General features: G+C 46.9%; 3 protein-coding genes across 8 annotated transcripts; 2 read left to right on the forward strand and 1 right to left on the reverse strand.

The window, feature by feature from the left end:
- The first annotated feature begins 1,499 nt into the window (after positions 1-1,499).
- On the forward strand, positions 1,500-14,063 carry LOC108863354 (MACPF domain-containing protein NSL1). Its single transcript, XM_057011277.1, has 8 exons — positions 1,500-1,778; positions 11,284-11,374; positions 11,535-11,776; positions 12,223-12,409; positions 12,494-12,571; positions 12,639-12,822; positions 12,914-13,080; positions 13,152-14,063. The coding sequence occupies exons 1-8, from the start codon at positions 1,600-1,602 to the stop codon at positions 13,845-13,847; spliced, it is 1,824 nt and encodes a 607-aa protein (XP_056867257.1). The 5' UTR covers positions 1,500-1,599; the 3' UTR covers positions 13,848-14,063.
- Positions 2,025-6,157, forward strand: LOC108831943 (meiosis-specific protein ASY2-like). The gene is made up of 4 exons (XM_057011274.1): positions 2,025-3,671; positions 3,740-3,874; positions 3,957-4,849; positions 4,922-6,157. The coding sequence occupies exons 1-4, from the start codon at positions 2,828-2,830 to the stop codon at positions 6,014-6,016; spliced, it is 2,967 nt and encodes a 988-aa protein (XP_056867254.1). The 5' UTR covers positions 2,025-2,827; the 3' UTR covers positions 6,017-6,157.
- A 67-nt stretch (positions 14,064-14,130) lies between the features above and the next one.
- LOC108863373 (protein NUCLEAR FUSION DEFECTIVE 6, mitochondrial) lies at positions 14,131-15,222 on the reverse strand. Of its 6 annotated transcripts, none has more exons than XR_008946463.1 (5): positions 15,040-15,222; positions 14,804-14,972; positions 14,587-14,627; positions 14,318-14,386; positions 14,131-14,224 (listed from the first exon to the last, which is right to left on the reverse strand). XR_008946463.1 is itself a non-coding variant. In XM_018637819.2 (4 exons), exons 1-3 carry the CDS (start codon positions 15,144-15,146, stop codon positions 14,622-14,624), a joined length of 282 nt encoding a protein of 93 aa, XP_018493321.1. In that variant the 5' UTR covers positions 15,147-15,221; the 3' UTR covers positions 14,131-14,224; positions 14,587-14,621. The 6 variants fall into 6 exon arrangements, 4 of the variants coding, with proteins under 4 accessions (XP_018493321.1, XP_018493306.1, XP_018493312.1 ...); XR_008946462.1 differs by having other exon boundaries at positions 14,318-14,449; XM_018637819.2 differs by lacking the exon at positions 14,318-14,386 and having other exon boundaries at positions 15,040-15,221.
- Between the last annotated feature and the right edge of the window lie 347 nt (positions 15,223-15,569).

The raw sequence follows: 15,569 nt of genomic DNA on the forward strand, positions 1-15,569 counted from the left end.
AGTGAAAATAACTCATTTATGTCGTTGTTTGCTAGTTGGCATTTGCAATTTCCATATCTACCAACTTATGGGAAATCCTTACACAGAAATAAGGCATTAAATCGGGTGATGTTACGCCTCTCCCTCGCAGCATTGCGCAATGAAAAAAGTCTTTCAGAGAAAGTGTCATGTCAATACTAGAAGTGTGCACAAATGGATATTCGGGTTTATAGAGGTATTCGTGATCCGATATGTTTCGTCAGAATAATTAATTATACGATCCGATTCGATCCGCCGCCATCCAGATATCTGGTGTCTCGGATATCCGGAAAACTATAGATTTTTGATTGGATATATATGATTTGATTCGTAAAAGTAAATAAAAATAAATAAATAAATAATCAAAATAATATAAAATAATAATATTTTATTGCATAAATAAAATTTTATTTATTTTTTAAAATTCTAATAACTAATGTAATAAATTTAGTAAATAAAAATACTGCAAAACTTATATAAAACATAATAGTTGTATAACTTTTATATATAAATCTTTAAATATATGTATTTATATGCATATAACGAATTGGATATCCATTCTTAAAAATATTGTATATGTGATTTACTTTTTTTCTTAAGTATATTGCATTTTAATATCTGTTTTGTTTCGTAAAATTACGAATATCTAGATTTTTTGGTTTAAATCAAAACTAATAATAAATCTAATTAAAATTTACTGATATTTGTCCAGCTCTAGTCAATACAAGCTTACATCAAATTCCATCAGAATATTTGACCTATTTATTATAAAATGTCCACAGCAGCTTGGAGCATGCCTAGGCTCATATTCTGCTGAGCCATTCTTAAAGAATAAGCGGCCTTCCATTCACACGTTTGGTCGTGCAGACCATCATATATCATTTATTTATTTATTTTTGGTAAAATGTTAAATAAACATATTTCATTTCGCAAGGACTGCAGCATATTTACGTGCTAACTTAATATTTGCGATGTTTTTTTTTTTTGAAACTCTTTTTAATATTTGCGATGTTATTTAAAGAAGAATGTTCTATATTAATTTATACTCTTTTTCAGTCCGTTATAAATACCTCTTTTTTACAACACATTATAAATACCATTTTATGCATAGTAAAATGAATAATAAATTTATAATGCTCAAAAAAATAATGCTCTCGGTTAATAGTCTATATTTTAGTTCTCTATTTACTAAATAAAGTAAAATAATACAAAGAAATCTAAAAATCTGATTTCAAAACAAATATATAAACATTATATTTTTTTGTAAAACTACCATTAAATATAGATGAACCAAAATTTCTGCGGTGAAATTTCTGCGGACAACCAAATGATATGCATTGTGTTAGTCAAATATCATCTGACCTTAAAAATAATAATGGAAAAAAATCAAAGGAAAAAAAAAACTCTCAAAATTAATCCGATTTCACACCTTAAAACACACAAGTCAAATAAGTGATGGCGTGTTGACTAACTCTTCCTTTTGCTAAGCGTTGACCATTCTATAGTCTCTTCGCTCCTCCTCTTCTTCTTCTTCAACAGTCGCCCCAACCTTTTGAAATTTCTTTCTTGGTTCGTCAACCGATGGCTTCCAATAACGCCCGGTTCGATGCTCAATCCGCCGCCGAGAAAGCAGTATCGGTGATCGGATTAGGCTACGATCTCACCTCCGATATCCGTCTCTCCGCTTGTAAATCCACACCCGACGGATCCAGCCTTCTCAAAATTGACCCGACAGGGAACAGAGACCTGTTTTTCCCCGGAGGGATTGTTTAAGGTGAGTTTGGTCAATAGAAAGTAAAAGAACTCAAGAGTGGGGTGAACAGAGACGTTTTATTAGAGTCGGAATAACGAGGGTACAAGAGTAAGAAAGCCGGCTAGTCGATGCTCGGTGAGATCCTAGCCGGAAGTACAAGAGAGCGGCGAGATACAAAGAGAATAAAGGAAACCCTAATCTAGCCGCAAGTCTGTCTGTCTGTGTAGTGATACCCTTCCTTCTTGTACTCAACTCCTTATATAGTCTCCTAGGTCGGTTAGTCTCGACCTAATTCGCTTCCCTTTGGTCATGGGCTTTTCGATATACAGGCCCAATCGGGATGACTGCTCGGCCCGAGCTGTTTGGTTGCTCGCTTCGGCTGCTCGTCCTCTAGCTAAAGTAGTCACGAGCCGAGTCGGGGTCAGTCGAGGAGCCGACGCCGAGCCGACCGCTCCCTCCTTGATGGTAATGGGCCTCCTGTTCGCTGGGCCTTGTGGGTGGTGACAATCCATCCCCAACAATAAGTCCCCCCCTAGCTCATAGTCGGTCGAGTAAACGATCGCTGTGAGCTAGTTGTTTTAGGGCTCGAAGAACAGGAGACTCGTTGTTGATTTTGACGGCTCCGCCAGAAATTGTCCGAAGAAAAGAACTTCCGCGATTCGGTATAAATCGTCTGGATTGATGCCGAACAACGGTCTTTCCAAACCGGGGATCTGATCGCATTCGATTCATGGTATGACGTCGAACCGTCGCCAATTGTAGCGAGGGAGCCGAACCGTTACTAGGTTTTGGATCGGGAAGCCAAAGCGTCGTTAGGTTTCGGACCGGGAAACCGAAAGGTCGCGCTTGAGACCGACGCGCGAGCCCGTCTAGAGGCCCATTTAGGCCCGTTTAGGGCTAATTATGACGCCTCGTTGAGCGCGCGTCCCCTTCCCTATAAATAAGAGATCTTCCTTCAGATCTCCCATTCTTCCGCAATCTTCAGGTACTCTCTCTCTCTCTCTCTAAGTTGCTTCTCTCTCTTTCTTCTGCTCTCGTTTTATCGTTTACTCGGTAATGTCGACAAGTAAGAAACTTTCTCGAGAACAAAAGGGGAAGATGCGTGCGGCCTCGTCGGGATCTGGTGATGACTTAGAGACGGTCCGTGGTTCTGAAGGAAGCCAAGAGGCGGTTCATCGCGAGGCGATGATGGATACAGAGAACTTGAGTCGTGCGCAGCGCGTTCTTATTTCGGAATCGAGAGTGCAGTCGCGGAAGGACGACGACGGTCGTGATCATGTTGACGATCAGATGATCCCGATAAGCTTTTATCCGGGGAACATCTTCGAGGAGCAACCTCCGCTTGATCGGGAGCGCGTGCGTCCTTCGGTCGTCGAAGGCCAGGACTGGCGGGGTGTCGAGAAGACGAGGTCGACCGTCGAGTCGGTGACGAGACTCCTACGGGCTCGCGACGCAGCGGGGGTTACGTTTATAATCCCGAATAGCGACCAGCGGCCCTGGTCTCCTCCGAAAGGCTACCAGTGCGTCTACGAGTCGTACTTCGAGGGCGACACGAAGCTGTGGTTTCCGATTCCTCGAATCGTCACTGCGTTTGCGATGCGCCGAGGAGCCGCCCTTAGCCAATTTCTGAATGGTGCGTGGCGGCTGGCCGTGGCACTGACGATTATCGGAGCAGAAGCTGGTGTTCCTCTCAACGTCCGAGCTTTCGAGGAATTAGTGTCAGCGAAGATAAAGGGCGGACTGATTTCGCTGAAGATCCGCCCCAACTATAACGTGGTGACCGGCTACCCCAACAAGACGAACAACTGGCAGCGGTCCTACTTCTACGTCAAATCTGACAGGGCTGCGTTCGAGGAGCCGCTGAGGACCGGCTATCGTGTTTTATGGGCCCGAGAGATGGGTATAAACCACCCGTCAGTTTTATTTTCCGTTTCTTGTGGTCTAACTCCCGTTTGTCTTTCTTTGCAGTTGCTCTTCCGAACACCGCAGAGTACGAGGAGGACTTTTTGACGAGCGCGCGTCTGATCGCATCGCAGAGACAGGACCATTGGAATAATTTTTCCTACCGGAGGATTAGTCGATCGATCGGGTGGATTAGTCAGCGTAAGTCTTTCCTTTCGCTCTTTCCTTTGCTTTGACACGTCCCTTTTGATATGGAATCTAATTTTGCTTTTACTCATCGCAGAGGTTTGGCGTTCGGACACGATCCCCATTGTCACGAATAAGACGAAGAGGGTCAATTTGTTCAATTCGGCCGAGCAGAGGGAGATAAACCGAGCAAGAGCGATGAGGACTATTCCAAATTTGAGTTTGGTGGTTGCGAAGAAAGTCGGCTCCGCAAAGAAATCTCAGCCCGATACCGCGGGCTCGCCTAATTTAGGAGATCCGAGCGCGACTGAGTCGGACGCTGAGGCTCAGTTGGTTAGAAAGACCAACAAGAAGAGACAGCGCGAAGAGGAGGGCGCGGCTGTCGAGGAAACGAACGTTGGGGCTTCCTCTCCTCAAGGGCATTCTGGGTCAGAGGGGAGAAGGAAGAAGGCAAGGGGCGATTCTCCCGCGATCCGATCCTCGTCCGTTGAGGAAGGCGAGCTCAGGGACCTGGAACCGAGCGGTGGTTCCAAAGATGAGGTGGTCCCCGAATCACAGCCTGCGGGCAGCCGCGACGAAGATCTTCCGGCGGTCTCTCCAAAGGCCAAGAAGAAGGACAAGGGGAGGAAGAGGAAGAAGAAAGCCGCCGAAATGGTTCCTCGAGGCTCTTCTGAGGAGCTGAACGACGAGGAGGAAGATGCCACCCGTTCCGGGGAATCGCTGGGCCCGGGGCGTGAAGTCGTGCCGGAGGAACCCGCTCCTCAGGTCGCTGAAGGGACCGTTGCTGTCCCGAAGAAGAGGAAGAAGAAAAAGAAGGGTTGTCCGGACAGGGTTTCTTTCTCTTACGACCGCGAGGTCCCGCTAGCGCGTGACGAGCAGGAGTGCGGTCGCCTGGTTCGTCAGTTTAGGGGAGATCGGGGCGCGCTGCCGCCGGTCAAGGACTTGATCTTCAAGGAGGAGTACAAGTTCGCCGCCCGTACCTCCATCATGGTAAGTCGGGTTTCTGACTTTATCTCTTTTTCTTCTTATTCGTTTGCTGACGCTACGTGGTTTGTCGTGCAGAGCCTCGGAGACTGGAACGTTTTAGTGAGGAAATACGATGAGGAGCTGAGAGGCGCGTTCGAGTTGGTCGACAAGCAGAAGAGGAGCCATAAACGCGCGACTCGGGCTTTGAAGGATGCAGTCCGTGCAAAGGACGAAGCAGTTGCCCAAGAAGAAGCGCTGAGGAAGGAGCTCGACGAGCAGAGGGGAATCATGGCGATCGAGTTGGCGTCTGCTCGGGACCTGGTAAAGAAGGCGGAGAAAGAGAAAGCCGAGTTGCGGAAGAGAAATGCCGACTTGCAAGGCAAGAATGCGACTCTCGAGAAGGAGGTGGTGGCCTCTGCTTTGAATTTCTCCCGGGAGATGGATCGCTTGAGGGAATCTCGCAAACTTGAGGTCACTCATGAGCGAATCCGCGTGATGGCGGCAATGACGGGAAAATGCTCCCGACGCTTCAAAAATATTCAGGACCGAGAGAAGCGCCGTGATGATTTCGAGGACTCGCGGTGTATGCTTGGTCAAGCGCGCGGGATGCGAGACTGCCTCGAGGCTTTGAAGGAATCGGGGAAAGATATCCCTCAGGAGACCATTGATACGTACGCCGACTTGGAGAAGTACTACGATGGGGAGACGACTCGTCTGGAGGTAGGCGTGATTCCGGACTCGGATCTAACCTTGTCTCCTTTGGTGCTGAAGTCTCGGTTCGTGATCGAAGAAATCCTCGAGAAGGTTGACAAGCATGGGTCGAACCTTGAGCTGATCGATTCTGAAGCCGCGGCAGCGCTCCGATCTCCGAGTGATGGATTTATTAGGGACCTCCTCGACACGGTACAATCTCCTGCTCGTCCCGACGCCACTCTTCCTATCAAAGCGGCTGCGCCAGACAAGAAAGCCGTTGAAGTGGACCCGAAGGCGCCCGGTGCCGATGCCCGGGAGAAGTTGGTTACAATCTCCGACAGTTCGTCCCTCGGGACTTCCGATCCTGACGCGAGTGAAGGCCTTTCGGATCCGAACCGCGAGATCAGGCTTGCCTCTCCATCGAGCAAGGGTCAAAGTACCGGCAACGTATCCAGCTCGGGCCCTCCTGAGAAGAAAGATCCCCCTGCTGAGGGATGATTACCCATGTTTGTTGTATCTCTTTTTCGGCCGTTTGGCCTTGTTTGTTTAAGACCTCGTTTCTCGGCGTTAAGCCTTTGATGTATGAATTATTTTCTTTTGGTTTTTATCAGACAAGTGTTTCTTTATATATTTCCGTAAGTCGTTTAACTTAGAAGTATATAAATCATTTTTCACTTGTCCATAACCGAGAAACGAAATAGTCCGGATGGTTGCTCGCATTTGCCAGCGAGTTCCCTCCTTTTCAGATAGAAGAGTGATTAGAGAGTCGTTCGTTCGCATTCTTATTTATTCAACGAAGCTTTTACAAGTCTAACGTTCAAGTAAATACAAAGAGACTCTAATCGTTCTACTGAATTGCCGAGGAAAAGGTTTCGAGACGCATTGCAGTGATCGAGAGAACTATTGGTCGGCCAAACCGTCGTTCTTCGATCAGACTTGGTCTGAAATTTCCATTGGATAGCCGGTCAGTGCACGACGCACAGGTGACGCAAGGCTGTTATTCCCTTCGGCTGATACCTGATCAAGGCTCAGCCGATTTTGCTGGGCGAGTGCTCGTGCTCCGCTTGACGAAGGGGCTGGCATCGTTTGTTCGGGGAAAGGTGACCGTTAGTCATTCTAAAAAAAAGTTTGGACTTTGTTTTGGTTGGGGCTGGACCCTGTGAAGGGATGCCTACGTACCTCGGATGAGGATCAAGCCTTTCGTAGTTCGTTTGACCGAGTGAAAGTGGCTGTAGTAGCGCATTCACTCGGACGAGTAGAAGTGACCTGTTGGTCATTCGCTCGGAGAAAAAGATGAGACGAATCTATTGGTAGAAGAGGCGAAGATGCATAGAGTTCCAGGCTCGTGGAACTGCCTCTCCGCGGGAAGTCTCGAGTCGGTAGACGCCTGGTCGAACGACTCGGGTGATCTTGTAAGGTCCTTCCCAATTGGTCCCTAGCTTGCCAGCGTTGAGCTCCTTTGTGTTGTCGAAGACTTTTCGGAGGACGAGATCGCCGAGCTCGAGAGGGCGCGCTTTTACCTTCTTATTATAGTAGCTCTCGATCTGGTTCTGGTAATTTTGGATCCGAAGAAGCGCTTGATCTCGTTTTTCCTCGAGTTCATCGAGGGCGTCGAGGAGCATATCTTGATTAAGCTCGACGAACTGCGGCATCTTGGCGCGCCGAAGACTTGTCACGTTAACTTCGGCGGGGGCCATTGCTTCCATCCCATAGGCAAGAGAGAAAGGGGTGGATTTGGTCGCACCGCGGGGAGTCGTTCGGTGTGACCAGAGGACGCCGTCCAGCTCGTCGGCCCAATGGCCTTTCTTTAGGTCGAGTCGCTTCTTGATACCATCGATGATAATCTTGTTGGAAGATTCCGCCTGTCCGTTTCCTTGCGGGTAACGAGGAGTCGAAGGGCTTAGACGGATATTCCACTTGTTGCAGAACTCTTTGAAGTTTCCGGACATGAACTGAGAGCCATTGTCCGTTATGATCTCGTACGGCAAACCGTGACGGCAAATGATGTTCTTCCAGACGAAGGTGCGGACTTCCTTGTCCGTCACCTGAGAGAACGCTTCGGCTTCAATCCATTTGGTGAAGTAATCAGTGAGGACCAGGATGAAACGACGTTGGCGCGAGGTCGGCATTGGCCCGATGATGTCCATCCCCCACCTCATGAACGGATAAGGGGCAGCAGATGTCCGCAACAGCTCAGTGGGACTGTGGATGCTCGGAGCGTGACGCTGGCATTTGTCGCACCGACGAGCGTATGCCTCGCAGTCAGTGTTCATAGACGGCCAAAAGAATCCCAAGCTTCGAACCTTAAGGGCGAGTGCTCGGCCTCCCGAGTGGTTTCCTCCTGCTCCGTCGTGAGTTTCAGCCATTACTCGGCGTACTTCATCGCCCTGGATGCACTTTAAGAGAACCTTGTTCGCGGTTACTCGGTGAAGTTCGTCGTTCATGATGACATAGTGGGCGCTGCGTCTCTTCAGGCGTCTCGCTGCCCACTTATCTTTTGGCAGTTCTTCTCGTAGGAGATAATCCAGGAACTCGACTCGCCAATCGACTGGGGTGTCGTCACGATCGAGCATCTCAGTGTCGGCTTGATCCGGTGTCTCAGTTTCGGTTTGATCGGTGGTGGATCGTCGAGTTGTTGCAAAGATTGGAGCGATGGGAGAGCTTTCGTCGGAGGAGGGATCAATGCTTGGTCGGTCAGGAGATCCCGCGCGGCTTGCTGATCACCCTTCAGAGTTTTGATCGACCCGTCTGATCCTGGGAACTTAACACACTGATGATACGTCGATGCGATTGCTCGCATTGAATGCAGCCATGGGGTGCCGAGTATAACGTGGTAAGGGGCTTTGGAGCCGACCACAGAAATTTGACCGTCCGAGTGACTCCGCATGCGTGAACCGAGAGGCGGATCGTGCCCGCGATTACCTCTGACGAGCCGTTGAACCCTGTCAGGGTCCGAGTAGAAGGCTTGACGTCATTGAGGTCAATTCCCATCTTTACGAGGGTTTCGCGAAAGATGATATCGACCGAGCTCCCGGTATCGATAAGTACTTTTGTGACGTCGTACTTGTCGACACCGAGCACGACGAGCAAAGGATCGTTGTGAGGGAGGTGCACGCCGAGTGTATCGTCAGACGAAAAGGTAATCGGCTGATCGTCTACTTGCTTCTGGGGCCATCGTTGGGAAGTAGTTGCTTGCCTTCGGTGGTTTTTGACTGCTCTAACTGAATCGCCGCAGGGAGGTGATCCACCCATAATGACGTTTATCCGGGGACGAGTTTGTGCTCGCTTCGCGCGGAGCACATCGCGAAGGTCGTTACTCGTTTCGACAGTATCCCTTTTCTTGCGGTTAAGGGTTGTCCGCAGGTCGCCGATCTTCGCGTTGAGTTTGTCGCGCAAATCGCAGTTCGGCTTGTCGGCGCACTGCCTTTGGGAGGATTCTTGTGCCGAAGCTTTCGCGGCGCGATTCGAGTCGATCTGTCGGCGGAGATCGGAGGAGACTGGCGTTTCCTCGGTAGTGGATCGAAACTTTTGATTGAGGAGGGACCGAAGATCCGTAGTGTCGTCTGGGGTCTCCGTATCGTTGTCCTCGTCCGACGAGGATCCTGGTTCGTTCTTTCCTTGAGGTTGGACGCGGATTACTTCAATGCGCTGGCGGTTGGCAGGCTGATCGTCGTCCGCCGAGTCGTCATCATCGTCGGTTTCCCGGGCGACCTTCTCAGCGTCCTTCGATCGTTTGTCGTTTTTACGGTTTTTGCCTTGCGATTTGCGCTGAGCCTTCTTGTCTTTGTTTCTGCTCCAGCTGTTTTCCCCTTTTGGTTTGGGTTTTGGCGGCTGGATCTTGTAATCGCCGCTTTCGATCGAGGAGAGGAACTGGGCGTAGAGAGACTTGCACTCAGTCGTGTCGTGTCCCTTCACGTCGTGATACTTGCAATGCTTCGTGAGATCGATGGGAGTTCTGGTCGGTCCTGGAGCCGACTCGACTTTAGCCACGACACCAGCACCCGGGGTACTGGGAGACGCATCTGGAGAGTCGGTCTCTCGCTGATAAACATTCCACTTTTTATCGTGCATGACCATGGTTGAGACAGGGGCGTTGTTCGCGTCCACGACGTAAAGGAGACCTCCTTTTTTGCCGCCGCTATCAGCTGGTGCGTGCTGGCGCGGCTCTGGCCGAGCACCCGCACTTTTGGCTGCAACCGGCTTGGCAGCGTTCTGCTTCCGAATTATTGCCTTGGTATCTTCTTCCATTCGGATGAAATTGTGAGACCGGGCAATAGCGTCGGGGAGCGAAGTCGTAGGGTTGGAATACAAGTCCTTACGAAACTTCGAGTTGACGAGGAGAGTGTTCATCAAAGCGTCGATAGCGATATGATCAGGGACGTCGACTCGGGATACGATCGTCTTGAACTTTTCCATGTAGTCCTTGAGGCTTTGGTCTTTTGTTTGCGCCATATTCCACAGGCTGGAAGCGGTTGCTGCTCGCTTGGTAAACATGATGTAAGTCTTGAGGAAAACGGCTGATAGGTCTCTGAAACTGCGAATCGAGTTCTCGCTGAGCTGTGAGAACCAGGTTAGCGCTTGTTCGTTGAGTGTTTCGACGAAGAGCTGACAGTATCCTGCGTCCTTCTCTTCGTCGGAAAGGCGAGCTCTGGCCATAGCTATGTTGAAGGCTGTCAGGTGTTCGACGGGGTCGCCTCCGGGTTTGTACTCGGGAAGACGGAGCTTTTCTATCTTGCGGAGCTGGACCCTGGTTAGCTCGCTAGCGAAGGGCGAGCGCGAAGTAGAGGCGATGACGCTGTCGATCTGAGGGGCTGCGCTCGTCGCTTGGTGAATCTGCGAGCTCATTTGCTGAAGGCTGAGTTTGAGCTCGGCGATCTCGCGAATCGTCGTCGGATCTGCAGTCGTCGGAGTAGGGTGTGCGGCGGGAGGACCGTTAGGGTCAGATTCGTCCACAGCGCGGTCTTCTGCCGGCGTCGGAGGGAAGAGATGCCGGCAGACGGGCTGGGAACGGTTCGTCGGTCCTGCGGGAGCAGTGAGGGCAGCCACGAGAGCAGCGAGCTGCTCATTTGTCGTTTTCTGGACTTCTTCTTGATGCGCGAGGCGAGCCATCACGGAGCTCATGAAGTCCGACGAGAGAAGAGGAGGAGGAGGCGGAGGCGTAAGCTCGGTCGCTTCGCCGGAAGAGCCGGGGTTCGAGTCACCGATCGTCATACTAGGCTAAGAAACGTTACTCTGATCAGCCCCACGGTGGGCGCCAATTGTTTAAGGTGAGTTTGGTCAATAGAAAGTAAAAGAACTCAAGAGTGGGGTGAACAGAGACGTTTTATTAGAGTCGGAATAACGAGGGTACAAGAGTAAGAAAGCCGGCTAGTCGATGCTCGGTGAGATCCTAGCCGGAAGTACAAGAGAGCGGCGAGATACAAAGAGAATAAAGGAAACCCTAATCTAGCCGCAAGTCTGTCTGTCTGTGTAGTGATACCCTTCCTTCTTGTACTCAACTCCTTATATAGTCTCCTAGGTCGGTTAGTCTCGACCTAATTCGCTTCCCTTTGGTCATGGGCTTTTCGATATACAGGCCCAATCGGGATGACTGCTCGGCCCGAGCTGTTTGGTTGCTCGCTTCGGCTGCTCGTCCTCTAGCTAAAGTAGTCACGAGCCGAGTCGGGGTCAGTCGAGGAGCCGACGCCGAGCCGACCGCTCCCTCCTTGATGGTAATGGGCCTCCTGTTCGCTGGGCCTTGTGGGTGGTGACAATCCATCCCCAACAGGGATGGTCGTCAACAACGTCTCGAGCTCCATCAAGTGCGATAAAGGCGAACGCACTCGTCTCCGCTCCGATTTGCTGTCTTTTAACCAGGTTTCCTTCGTTAACTTCTTTCACAAGTTATCATCTTTTAAGTGAAAAGTAATAATAATACTCCTTTATGTTTTAAAATGATTATGTTTTGAGTCTAATTATAATTCTATTTTCCACGATCATTTTGGGAGTAATATTTTGTTTTGTCGGATGTGTTAAGATGTCGGAGAAATTCAATCAAGATATGTCTCTGTTGGGGAAGATTCCATCGGGGATGTTTAATGCCATGTTCGAATTAAGACAAGGTTGGCAAAAAGATGCGAACTCTGTGAAGACGCTTGCTTATGATGGTTGGTTTATCAGCTTGTTCCGTGTAGCTCTAGTTAGGGAGTCGCAGTTGACACTTCGTGATGAAGTGAAGCGTGAGGTTCCTTCTTCTTGGGACTCTGCTGCACTTGCTGGGTATGATTACTGACCGTAACTGATGCAGAGTAAAATAAAATAAACATGATTTTTTTATATTTTGATTTTTTTTTGGAACTTATTTATATTTTGATTATTAGTATATTATTTGTGTAGTTATCCTAAGTTATTTATGTATATTTTAATTGATTTTCAAATTGTTGGAAAAGAAATTGGTTTTCAAATTTATCTATTATTTGGTTTTGGTGTTTATTTAGTATTAGGAATTTGTCTATGAGATTTTTGTATTCTTCATTTATTAGGCAGTTTTTGATCGATTAATAAAAGTGATTATAAACGAAAAAGTATTTCCAAACGTAAGAAATTTTGATAAAGCACTGAGAGTGAGAGTAGTATTTTCAATCCACTTCTGCTCCATCATTAACACATAAATAACTGTAGCAATTGGGTAAAAGTTGAGATTTATTGGTGTTTCTTTGTTTCAGGTTCATTGAAAAGTATGGTACTCATATAGTTGCTGGAGTTGTTATGGGAGGCAAAGATGTTCTTTACACGAAGCAGCTGCGTAACTCGACTCATGATCCTGATCAAGTCCAGCAACAGCTGAAGCAATTGTGTAACAAAAGGTTTCGAGCTGAAAGTATCTCTCCTGTTACTGGTAATGACCCAGAGGTAAACAGTCTTAAGAAGTTGTTGTCACTCTCCATTTGCATTCTCTCAATGCAAAACCCTGAAATATTTTTGATGGGTCTGTAGGAGCCTATCCAGTTGGGGTTGCATTCACAGTTTGGTTCCTCTCTTAGTCGTCCTGTTATTGTGCACTCCAAGGACGAGGTCAGATTCCTTTAAACACTATTTCACTTGGGTTTGTTTTTTAGTTTAAACCTAAATGCAACTCCAGGACATCGTGAGCATTTGTGTAAGAAGAGGAGGTGTTGATATGGGACAAAGTCATGATCGTTGGCTCTCAACCATATCACAATCGCCCAACGCCATATCTATGTGCTTTGTTCCCATAACTTCACTCTTGAGTGGTCTCCCAGGAACAGGATTTCTTACTCATGCAATGAACTTATACCTTAGATGTGAGCATTTTGATGTTTTTTTTTTTTTGCTTTTGTATATTAATTACTCGATGGCTCATTCAAGTAACAAGTTTGTATAAAAATGTTTTAGATAAGCCACCAATGGAAGAGTTACACCAGTTTCTTGAGTTTCAACTTCCGCGCCAATGGGCTCCGGTGTATGGAGATCTCCCTCTTGGACTACGCTGCAGAAAACAAAGTTCCCCTTCACTTCAGTTCTCTTTGATGGGTCCAAAACTATATGTCAGCACAACAAAGGTACGTACATGTATATATAAATAAAACTTTTAACTTAATTTTAAAATCTTAAAAAAAAAACTATTTTATAGGTTGATTCTGGTGAGCGACCAGTAACGGGACTACGTTTATTCATGGAGGGGAAGAAAGGTGATCATCTAGCAATCCATCTGCAGCACCTCTCTATGAGTCCCCCAAGTCTCCACCTCTCACACGATGACACCTATGAACCCATCGATGAACCATCAGAGAAGGGATATTATGAAGCTGTGAAATGGGGAATATTCTCACACGTATGCACCTTCCCGGTTCAGTACAACGGAGCACGGTCTGATGACGCAACCTCTATTGTAACCAAAGCCTGGTTAGAAGTCAAAGGTATTGGGATGAGGAAAGTTCTGTTTTTAAGGCTCGGTTTCTCACTAGTTGCTTCAGCTATTACACGTAAATCTGTCTGGGAGAATCTCTCATCCGACGCACGCAAGTCTGGTATTTTCTCGATGATTAGTACAAGACTAAGCGGGGGATTAAGTTCAACCGCGACAACAACGGAGAAGCCAGTGTCTAAGATTTATATAAACTCGGCGGTTTATCCTAAAGGGCCATCACCGCCTGTGAAACCGAAGCTTCTGAGTCTTGTTGACACGAAGGAGGTGGTGAGAGGTCCGGAAGTACCACCTGGATATTGGGTTGTAAGTGGGGCTAAGCTTTGTGTAGAGGGAGGCAAGATCTCAATCAAAGCTAAGTATTCTCTGCTCACTGTTGTCTCGGAAGACTCGCTAGTCTGAGAGATTCATTCAGTTCCAAGGACAGGGAGGGAAACACAAGTTAGTTTGTCCTGTTGTATTTTTTGCAGGTTTCAGTTTGTGATTAGCTTTGAGGTGATCTGATTAGATGTTTTTTTTTTGTGGTTGTGAAAATATTTATTTATATGTTTATGTAAATGCATATTGGAATTGCTCAAGTTACTTTTCTACAATATAGTAGTAATACTTGTTTGTGTAGCTCTAACTCTGACTATGAAACTGCTGACTTATGTTTCCTTTGGTTTGGCCAAGGAAGAAGGTAAAATAACCAAAAAAAACATTTGCATTAAAAACCTCTTATGGTTTAGGAATCACAAATCTTCCTGTTTACTGCAATGGTGAGAATGAGAATCATCCATCTACAACAACACACCAGAAACAAACGACACATTGCACACCATTAGAAACTTTCAGTACACGCAGGTAAAACAAAAGAAAACTTTTTATTGCACCAGCTTATCTTAGACTGAAATGCATCGCTGAACTCTCCCCAGTAATTCATCATACATCATCATTGCAATCTGAGTGAATACAGTTTGTGTTTTGCTAATGACAAGTGTACTAGTCTGAGAGGTTGAGAGAAACTATAAATAGTATGTCAAACAATCAGTAACAACTTAGACAGTCACAAATGATCGATCAGGTTATCTAGGAAAATAATTGCCTAAGAAAGAAGTAAAAAAACACCTAACTCGCAAGACTAGAGGATAAATTGACTCACGTAAGTTTTGTTGATTCATCTTCATCTAGTCTCGTCTAGACCTACAAAGGGAAAAGAAGACAAATCATTTGTAAAACAATTTGACTAGCGAAGTTGCGATAATAAGAAACAGTAAGATCTCACAGGGAATTAGACCTAAGAGCTTTAATACTTGCCACGAATCAAATCAAACTAGGTCGTTGTTTTCAAAGCTTAGTTCGTGCATTAGTCAACTAACCATGTATAGAGAATCGCGATAAGAACAGAGTGTGTGTGTGTATGTGTGTGTACGGTCAACGATCCAACCACGGCGTGAAGCGGAGAGCATGGAGTTGAGCAAGGCGGAAGCAGTGGCAGTGTGGTAAGGGAGCATCGTCTCCACGCAACAGCTCAGTTCTACCGGTGATCTTTTCATTTGCAAAACGAAAGATTCAGAATGGAGCTAATCGACACAATCAGTGTTATCTGGCTTACCTGAAAATGTGGTTTGAAAGAGGGCTCTGTTTAGGCATCCGAAACGCAGACCGAGATGATGCCGTCCGGGAGAACTTTGACGCGGCGGCGGATCTTGCGGCGGACATTGAATGATTATGCGTAGGGTTTTTCAACGTAAAATACTTTTTTTCTATACGGCAAATTGGTTATAAACGAAATATTTTGTAAAACTGGCTGTTCAAACATTAATTAAAGGGCATAATTAATGTCTAGTGATTTTTTGAACATTAATTTTTCACTATTGTTCATGCTTACAGCCATCGTGAGGATTGTTGTGGCTAGAAGAAGACTTGTTCATGTTGTGAACATGCATGCCTAAGAAATGGTGATATACATTTACCCTAAGTTGGCTTCATGGTTTTAGATACTTCACAATATAAAACACATCATTCTCTTGGGAACAAAAAATGAGAGCCTTACAGCATTAAGCCTCATGCTTGCTAAGCCAATTCAGCATCTTTCTTCGGCTCTTCTCCGACTCTGGTTTTCAGGTTCTTCCCTTACTAGAC

This window comes from Raphanus sativus, chromosome 1, assembly GCF_000801105.2.
Source record: "Raphanus sativus cultivar WK10039 chromosome 1, ASM80110v3, whole genome shotgun sequence".
NCBI lineage: Eukaryota > Viridiplantae > Streptophyta > Magnoliopsida > Brassicales > Brassicaceae > Raphanus > Raphanus sativus.